The sequence below is a fragment of the Trachinotus anak genome, unplaced genomic scaffold, assembly GCF_046630095.1.
Source record: "Trachinotus anak isolate AG129_WGS33_773 ecotype Australia unplaced genomic scaffold, CSIRO_AGI_Tana_v1 ptg000024l, whole genome shotgun sequence".
Classification (NCBI taxonomy): domain Eukaryota; kingdom Metazoa; phylum Chordata; class Actinopteri; order Carangiformes; family Carangidae; genus Trachinotus; species Trachinotus anak.
The window spans coordinates 4,777,618-4,786,863 of record NW_027273875.1 but is presented as its reverse complement, the minus strand read 5'-3'; the positions used below and the strand labels follow the sequence as shown (position 1 = coordinate 4,786,863).

Genomic DNA, 9,246 nt, shown 5'->3' with positions numbered 1-9,246 from the left:
CATTTGTTGCCACTAAGTGCATTTTGTGCACATAATGTCTTTTGTGTTACACAAGTATGTTAGAAACCGCAACATATGACACTTTGCAGCTAGTTCATGTTTTGAAATATATGTGTTCTATGTATCAATCTGTCATGCTTTTCCGTTTGAGTTGTAGCTTTTGTTTTTAATGGTAGAATAAGCAACAAAGATGCTGACTGTTCTGATTATATTTGACTTCAAACAGCATAAAACTTGAATGATGCTCCTCATAGCATCAAATACTTCTTGCTGTCACATTTATTGAGAACAGAGCAGAAACCTTTTGACCCACGTAAACAAAACTTATAATGGAACTTAACTAATGTATACAAAGATATATAGTCCAAGTATAAGTTTGTACAAAATCTGAATGACAGTGGTTATAATCACAAGGAAAAAATACACAAAAACAGTGGTTATTCTTGATATAAAAGGTTTATATTACAACAATTGTGATACTTGTTACATGTTTGAAATAAACTATGGAAAATATACAGTTCAAATGAAAAAAAAAAACAACAAAAAAACAATTTTATTGGCTGTTACATTAGTTTTCACAAGACTGACTGTCTTTAACTCTGAAAATAAGATCTTATTTTCAGAGTTAAAGACAGTCAGTCTTAGACAGAGACTGTACATAGAACACAGTGTGTAGTCACACCAGACTTTGCTCCTTTACCACATCATTACCATGAAAATCCATACTGTACCCTAATTATTACCCCTCCCAACATGTTAGCAGTCTTCACAAAGAATAAATAGCAATCATATTTTCTTTTCTTTGACTTTACAGTTACAGTCCATCATTGTCCTACATTATCGGGAAAATCTATATAATGCGCAAGTATTTGAAATGGCAATTCATACTTGCTGCAAATTTCACCTAGATTCTAAACCTCACATTAACATGTCTATGCCGTTCAGGCCCTTAATTGACAGGGCTACAAAATTTTTCACACCTATGCGGAGGATTCAATTTGGAGTTGGGATGTGGTGTTGATTAGATCTCTGGGAAGACTTTCTCTGGCCTCTTGCATCTTTCTCCTGGCCCTCTGGAAGGCCTCTGAAAGAGAAAAAAAACTCAATACCAGCTGATCTCCTACTCAACTTAGCCTTCAAATAGATCCATACATCTCTAGAAGTTGAGCTACATGGAGTACTGAATAACTAATTCTGAGGGAATGTGTTTACCCAGGATGGTGCAGACAGCTCCTTGCTGACTAAATCCTCCCAACTGGTCAAAAACTTTCTGCCTCCTTTTCTTCAACATGGTGGCATCAACAAAGGACCTGAAACATACATGACATGGATGTAATAAACCACACATTAAGCCACAGTACAGGAAATAAAATTATTTAATATTATGATAAATGATGATGACACATATTTAATTGAAATACTGTGCACAAATACTGAGGTTCAATACAATTCTGACACCCATAGTGACATATTAAGGGTGTGTTGGTCTCCCTTGTTTTTCCATGTTGAACAGTACAGATGTAAGAATTCCACTAGGCTTTGATATTAAATTCATTATCTTCTATAATAACAGATAGTCATATGAGCCAGATGTGGATAAAGTCTGTAAGAAATGTGGTAAAAAACTTTGTGACCAACAGCATTGCAAGAGCTAATTTTTAACATGTTCCAGAGGATTTTTTCTCATCATAAAGCAAGATGAAGGGGATAAGCATATGTGTGATTTGTAGGCACTTTGTAAAATGAAAGACTCAAGAGAAACACCAGTGGTTTGACTGCTGGGTTCAAAACTGAGATGTGAATTTCTCCAAAAGCTGAATAATTCAAGAGTTTCAGTTCAAGAGAAGAGTTTCACCTGATCCGGTGAAACTCTTAATGACCTGAATTTGTCTTCTGATGTTCACATCTTGCACCATGGGAACAATTATAACAGTATACAGTATATTGTTCTGGTAAGTTAAGTACACTTAATATTGAAGATGTACAAAGCTGCTTCTCTAATAATTCACTGTGGTACTGGAGATGTGTGGGATATTGTAGATTAACCACTGTGGTAAAAATAATATATAAATCAGGCTTTAGGACTTTAATAATAAATATTTAACATGCAGATCCAGAACACACCAACCTCAGATATTTGGTGTTTTTTCCCTTCAATGCTGGGTTAACTTGAACACGGCTTACCTGGCTTGCTGCATGCAGTGCAGATTAAAGGTGACACTTCCTGTGGATTCAGTGCAAAAGCCAAAGCGACTTAGTCTGTCTCCCTAGACATACATGGAGGTATAAAAATTTGTGTCATTACTGACATAACATGTATATGAACAGTACATGTTCGAGGAGGAAATATACTGTATACCAAAACACAGCAAAAACTGAATGCAACCAGAACTATGTTTATTTACAAGAAAATTACAGAGTACCTATAACTATCACAAAGAGAGGCTATGATAGGAGACTGTATTTTTACAAAGAAATTATGGATAGTACAATTCAAGTAACTTAGTTGTGATCCTGGGTTTTCATTTGGCATTAACATAAAGCAATGTCACAAATGGGAAAACGTGACTACTCAGCGTCTAGAGCAACATTAACATGGGTGAAACTGTGCAGAGTATTCATATGGTACTTAAACATTATTATATTTCGTGTTCATTAGTGGTTAATTGATCTATGATGTTTTTTAATTTTGTACCTTGAAAAAGAATGTGTTAAATTGGATTTTAAAAAAAGGCAAAATCCGATTATGAAAAAACAATTTGAAGCACAAATATTCTGTACTGTCACAGTGGAGCTACTTGCAGAATAATCAACTGCAGCACAATCTCCAGCTTTTCATATGTTTTCTACTATTTTTCTCTTCATTTCTATTACTGGAAGTGTATTCTGAAGTGTCCTCACCACCAGATGACTCTGTTTACTCAAACTCAGAAAAGGAAAGCGGTGCGACTTTTCAATGTATGTATCAGCAAAGAAAGAAAATTATGAGGTTAAATTGTAAATATCCACACGCCATTCTCTAAGAGCTCGCACACAGGTTTGTGCCTACCTTGAATGTCCCTGGTATTCGGACGTAGCTGTGGTCTTCAAGCTCCGGAGAACCTCCAATAAAGAAACGTCTCAGTGCAGAGACTGTCCCTGTCTGAAGTGGTCTCCACGTATGACATGTCATTATATGTTTACCTGGAACATACAAAAGTACACACACACACACACACACACACACACACACTTAAATACAGCTACCTTGATATCTCATCAATTATTTGAATTGTTTTACGCAAAAATGCCAAATATTTGCTGGTTCCAACTTCTCCAATATGATGATTTATTGTGTCTTTGTGAAAAGGTAGATAGCAGAAAACTGGGTTCTGAACTGTTGGTTGGACAAAATTAGCAATATGACTAGGTAACCCTGGGCTTTAGGAAGTTAAAAAAGATGCATCAATTGATTGAGAAAGAGCAGCAAATTAATCGATAATGAAAATTATTGTTCACTGCAGCCCTAATTTTAATCTTTTCAATATAAACAGCATACCAGGTATGGCAGGAAAAAGCAGATAGCCATAGCCTTCAGTTCGATAGCGCTGCCAGGAGTCCAGGGAAAGAACCTTGAAGTAGAGCACTGGCCACTGGGGAATTGATTCTGCAATAAGGAAAAAAAACTCATGGATCAGTCCAATCAAATGTCTAAATGTGGTAGCATATTATTCAAATAAACAAAATCATTGACATTTTACATGCATAAAACGCAACATTTAATAGCTGATACTCACCCTCACTCTCTTTTTCGCACATGTAGAAAGTCTCAAAGCTGAAGGGGTAACTGAAGAAAGCTATATTTTCCTGTTGGCAGAGAGAATGTCAAGGGTTTGACAAGTCTCAGTGGACATGCTCTGAGGTTGTTCACCATTTTCTTTAACAGTATACACACCTTCCCTAATGTTTTGGTTCGGCAGGTCTGGGTGACCCCTGAGAGAGACTGGAATGGCAAGCTGGACCAATCTTAAATGAAAATAACGAAAGATGAAGCAGTTAACTGAATTTAGTTTAGCTGATTTAAAAGGTCTCAACAACACCCAAGTATGACAATGTAATGTAAATAGTGCCATATAGAGTATGGGACTCACTGTTGGGTAGCTCCATGAAGAAGTGGATGTATAAGTTATCATATTCAAAGCCTTTAGCTGAGACTGGGTAGAAAGAAGAGTTAATTGCCAAATCTTGCTAATTTAGAAAGGTGAACTATGAGCACAGCCTTCCTACTCACCTATCTCTCCATTCATCAGGTAACGCAGAATACCTACAGGAGGCTAGAGGAGAGACATCTGGTTAGTACAAAAGCCTTTTCAAGGCCAATTATTAATCTAGTGTTAACACTTAATCAGTCATTTTTCAAGCAAAAACACCAAACGTTTGCTGGCTACAGCTTCTCAAATGTGAGGATTTTCTGCTCTTTGTTATGACGCATAATAATAAACAGACCAAACAGGGTTTCAGAGCAAACAAGCAATTTTGATATGTAACCTTGGGCTCTGGGAAACTATACCAGGCATTTTCCCTATTAAATGACTTACCATTTCAAAGTCTTGTCCAACGAGGCTATTGAGGTACTCCTTGTGCCTTACATACAGCTAGAAACAGAGAAAAGTGGATGTGTCCATGTCATAATATATGTGTAATCTGACTCCAGAATCAATCACATGAAAATGATTTAAAGCTGTACTCTACAATTCTACTCTGGTCCTGAAGAAAAAGTGATGAGGGTGAACTCACATCTTTGTACATGTTCTGCTCCCTTTCCTTTTCCTCTGTTTTCATGGATGTGGATACATTCTCCACAGTAAGATGCCAAACTTCTCTCTTTTCCCCCTCTGTTACAATCCTGCTCAACAGCATACACACCATATTTGTTTTCTATTGATTCATCAAATATAATACATTCATTTACATTACTGATGAAGATAGTTTTGTTTTCTTTGCTTCCACACAATCCATCAAGTATTTGTCAATATATTTCAGTCTTGACCAAAGTGGTGGACTATTTGCTGCTAGCATGGCATAGTACAGCTTTGACATACAAAATTTCATGTCAGTCATACAACTGTTTTAAGACATATTGATATGACAGCATATCAGTCAATGCTGTTGAATGCTTTTAACTTGCCTGTAAGGCTCTCTGTCTTTGTTGAAGTCAGGTTTTACAACGACTGTTCCACTGCCATCTGATTTTATAGTTACCAGCAAACACTCATTTTCTTTCTGGCCCAACCTGAGAGAGCAAATACATGGAGAGAAAATTACAACTGAACCACCCACAGTTAGATTTTCATTTACTGTGTGCTGCAATTAAACTTGCTAATAGAAAAAGGTTCCTTGACTTAATGCAAGAGCAAATCTATGCACAATGCTCTGTAATCTGCATTGATATCATCTTTCATTGTGTTCAGATCTCTGCCAAATGTTAATTATATCTGTACAGACCATATCCTTAAAGGTTTCCTGTGAAGTCGTTGGCCCCTAGTAATGCTATGGAACTCTTTTTATATGAGTGGGCCCTGTTATTTGTCTGTGTCATGTACACGCACACAGGTGACGTAAAACACATTCTCAGCAATAGTTTCACACTGTTCCACTCATCTACAGGTGGTGGTAATGCACTGAGAAAGGCAGCAAAGAAGATCACTAATAGCAAGTAAACAAAAATGTAAACAATACAGGATTCAAAATATATGAAAACTCAGTTTTGAAAATATTTTACAAGAAAGAGAATTTTAGATACATTAATAGATGGGTGGGTGGGTTGGTAGGTTGGTTGTTATGCAGGTAGGTACGTGCCAACATACAACACAGATATATGTGCACAGTGCATATACAAGCAGACTTTATTGTGCAAGCTTTGGAATACCAGGTGTAAATTCAAAGGTCTGTGATAAGATGTCATTGTCCAGATAACATATCAAAATAAAGATTACATGTTAATACCAGGTGGAAACTTGAATACTGGAATACTAATGAATGTGTCTGACAAATTTCCCATGTGTGGCAATAAAGTATGAACTGAACAGAAAATGGGTCTTCATGATTATGGTCTTACCTTCCAGGGGACCCAAGGTCTGCCATGATGTGCATGCTCTGCATAGCATTATTAATCACATGACTGTTTTTCACAAACTCCTCTGTGGGCTCCCAGTTGATTATTTTTGACTTTGGGATACCACAGTCCCTGTAAAATACACAAGACCATACTATCAAATGATTGTTTAAAGCATTTAAATTTACAAGTCCCATCTCTGAGCATTAATAGGCATCATTTAGGTTTAAATGTCTTGATGAAATTTGATCCTAACTGCATTGCACTTACACAACATTGTGTATTCCACAGACAGAAAGTTAGTTATATTGAAAGGGTCTAATTACATGGATTTTGAGAATTGGTAAACAATACAATGGAAAACAGAAGAAGTTACCAGTCCATTTAAATAAGTGAGCTGGTGTTTCACCTACATGGTACGTCTGTCGTGTCGCCTGTGTCTTATGCTGGCCATCCTTTCAGCCAGGAAGGTGGGGCTGGATTTGGTTGTGGTCAATAAGTCAGTGGAGTGCTGCTTTCAGGATCAAAAACAAAAAGCTACTCACAAACACAGTAGCAGACAATAACTGTATAACTGTATAATAATTTGTGGTTTTACATTCATTTTCACATAGAAAGACTATGTTGGATTAAGTGCAATACAACAGGAGGGAGAAAAATTGTTTCCAAGGTGTCAGAGAGGGTAAATTTACCGTAACTATTATAGCTGTCACAAATTCAAAGACACAGGCTAAAATGACAGAACATCCAACAGAATAATATCTAATATGTATAATGCTGTAATGTGAATTATGTATGTAGGATACAGCACAACCTACCAGTTGGTGCAATGGAAGACAGTTAGTGTAGCGGTCATGATCAGTATATGTGAAAATCCTGCGATTTCGTCTGCCCTTTGCCCTATTCATGGCCTTGACTTCTGTGTGGTACTGCCGGTCCAGTGGGGTCTGACATGCTGCCTCATTCTGAAACAGCTCCATCTCATACTAGAACCACAGACAGAGAGACATGATGGCAAGGGGGGATGGAGGAGGTGGGGTTCATAAGCAGAACACACCCAAATAAATCTAGATTTTAGAAAAGTGTTTTAATCTAAACCACTTTGAGGTACATGACGTTAACCATTATAATTTGCTGTGGGACAAGGAAACTAAAGTTCTACCTGACTGAAGAGTTTCTCCTGCCAGCCCACCACCAGTTCCTCCTCATTATTCCCTGGTGACGAAGTAACAGAAATATCAGGTTACTAAAACATGCTTTGAAGGAAACGTCCACCCTAAAATATGAGCACATTCATAAATAGAAGTTATACACAATGTCTGTTACATTCCTGTACCTATTTCATGGTATATTTTATTTTTTGGGACCACCTGACAAAATAAAGACAATGCAACATCATTCTAGGTTAGGTATTCATATATGAAAGGAGAAACATGACCACAACTTATACCTGATCTCAAATTCTCCACCAAAAGCAGCCCAGAGAGTCTATAATTCCCAAAGCCAAGACATATATGCATTTTGAGTGCAAGTGCAACTTCTCTGAAACTGAAAACTACTTGCTGTTAGTTGCCAGTGGGGTGCCTATTGATTTTGATATGACTCTCTCATCTGATATTTAAAACCATTAAGTCCTGACCAGTTTGAAAGGGAAATTTAGTTAATTACAACATGTCCTTAAGATCAAATAAAGAAAGTTGATGTAAGTGGTGCAACACGGGAGCACAACGCATTTAAAAAACAGCATGAGGATTATAGGCAAGTGAAAACTAAACCGTTAGACTGTCCAAAAGTATTTTTCCAATGGAGACAATCATCTCCCAGCAGTAAAGTAATATTACCTGTCTGGCCTTGTGAGGTGAGGGTTTCCAGTTCAATGGCTCCTCTTTCATGCTGGGACAGAACTTCCTGCTCTAGGTGCTGAGAGAGGGCTGCTGTGGAGGTCACCCTTTCTATACGCACCCTAAAGTGAGGAAACAAGAAGATACCAATGTCTGAGCCCGTCCTTCTGAGTTTTGTAGCTAAGTTAAAGGTTAACGTTACCTTTAACTACTTACTTTATTCTTAAGTTTTTGACTGCATCCCGGGACCGATACACAGCTTCTCCGGTATCCGTGTTCCAAAAGTCTGCCATTATCATTTAGTACGTAAACATAAAGCCGTTGGTTTGAGGTTAGCTAGCACACAGCTAGCTTTATTATTTTTGGTCCACTCGCAACAACTTGTAGTTTGTTATCCCACAGCGTTTGCAAATGTAAATGGCGAGAATGTCAGCGAAAAGTTATTTCTAATGTTGTAGGTTAAAGCAACAATAGCTAACAAGCTAACAGTCGAGCAAAACGAACGGCAAAAGGATAGTTGTCGTTGCCATAGAGATAATGGTACTTCTTCTTCTTTTGGTTTTTAGGCGCATTACTGCCACCTACTGAGCTGGAGGACTTGATGGCACAGTAGTTTGAAAGGAAACTAAAAGACACGGCTTGAGTCTCTCTGCTTATCTTATTTTTATATGGTTAACCAATCAAATGCCTCCTCAGTGAGACTTTATAATGTGATGATATGTTTTCAACAGACACATCCAGGAATTCTGTCCAATAACATATAATTTAATACTGTACTCAGGTACAATGTTGAGGTTTTACTTGAGTAGCTTCTCTCTTATTTATGTTACTCTATACCTCTACTCCACCACATAGGTTGTAATTTTTGCTCCACTACATGTATGTGACATCTGTAGCTACTAGTTACCATTCATATTCATATTATATAGTAAAAATATAATTTGTTTATAAAATAACTGCCAGTGTTTTCCAACCTTTTTGGCTTGTGACCTTAAAATCTATTGGGGTCTTGTCATGTTGATGTCCATGAGTTGTTAGAAGTCCGATCAAAAATGCATTTCCACTCTAAATATCAAAAGATTACAGAATAGTCCAAAATATCAAAACAGATTTGTCTATCAGAACATTGCAAACAATTATCTCACAGCTTTATCTTCCCCCTAGGCTGGGAACCACTGGATTAAACTACCTAAATGTATGTAAAGTAGTTAAAACTAGCTCCACCTCGACAATCTACAACAGAAAAAATGGCTGCTGCTTACGTAATAAGAAATTAGTAATATTTGGTATTTTCTTCCATCACTGTCTGTC

The 9,246-nt window shown here is 37.2% G+C and overlaps 1 protein-coding gene across 2 annotated transcripts; it reads right to left on the bottom strand.

Moving 5' to 3' along the window:
• Positions 1–437: 437 nt before the first annotated feature.
• On the bottom strand, positions 438–8,491 carry mks1 (MKS transition zone complex subunit 1). Of its 2 annotated transcripts, none has more exons than XM_071461378.1 (18): positions 8,152–8,491; positions 7,936–8,057; positions 7,257–7,309; positions 6,913–7,080; positions 6,508–6,608; positions 6,098–6,226; positions 5,168–5,272; positions 4,777–4,885; positions 4,578–4,634; positions 4,271–4,313; positions 4,131–4,193; positions 3,935–4,005; positions 3,777–3,846; positions 3,539–3,646; positions 3,050–3,183; positions 2,185–2,267; positions 1,213–1,310; positions 438–1,084 (listed from the first exon to the last, which is right to left on the bottom strand). In XM_071461378.1, the coding sequence occupies exons 1-18, from the start codon at positions 8,232–8,234 to the stop codon at positions 981–983; spliced, it is 1,701 nt and encodes a 566-aa protein (XP_071317479.1). In that variant the 5' UTR covers positions 8,235–8,491; the 3' UTR covers positions 438–980. The 2 variants fall into 2 exon arrangements, with proteins under 2 accessions (XP_071317479.1, XP_071317480.1); XM_071461379.1 differs by having other exon boundaries at positions 6,508–6,605.
• Positions 8,492–9,246: the final 755 nt, after the last annotated feature.

Coding starts and splice junctions, on each gene's coding strand:
- mks1 (XM_071461378.1), bottom strand. CDS start 8,234: ATGATAATGGCAGACTTTTGGAACACGGATACCGGAGAAGCTGTGTAT. Junction 6,227..6,507: donor CGACACGACAGACGTACCAT/GTAGGTGAAACA, acceptor TGTATTTTACAG/GGACTGTGGTATCCCAAAGT. Junction 4,635..4,776: donor AGCAGAACATGTACAAAGAT/GTGAGTTCACCC, acceptor CTCTGTTTCTAG/CTGTATGTAAGGCACAAGGA.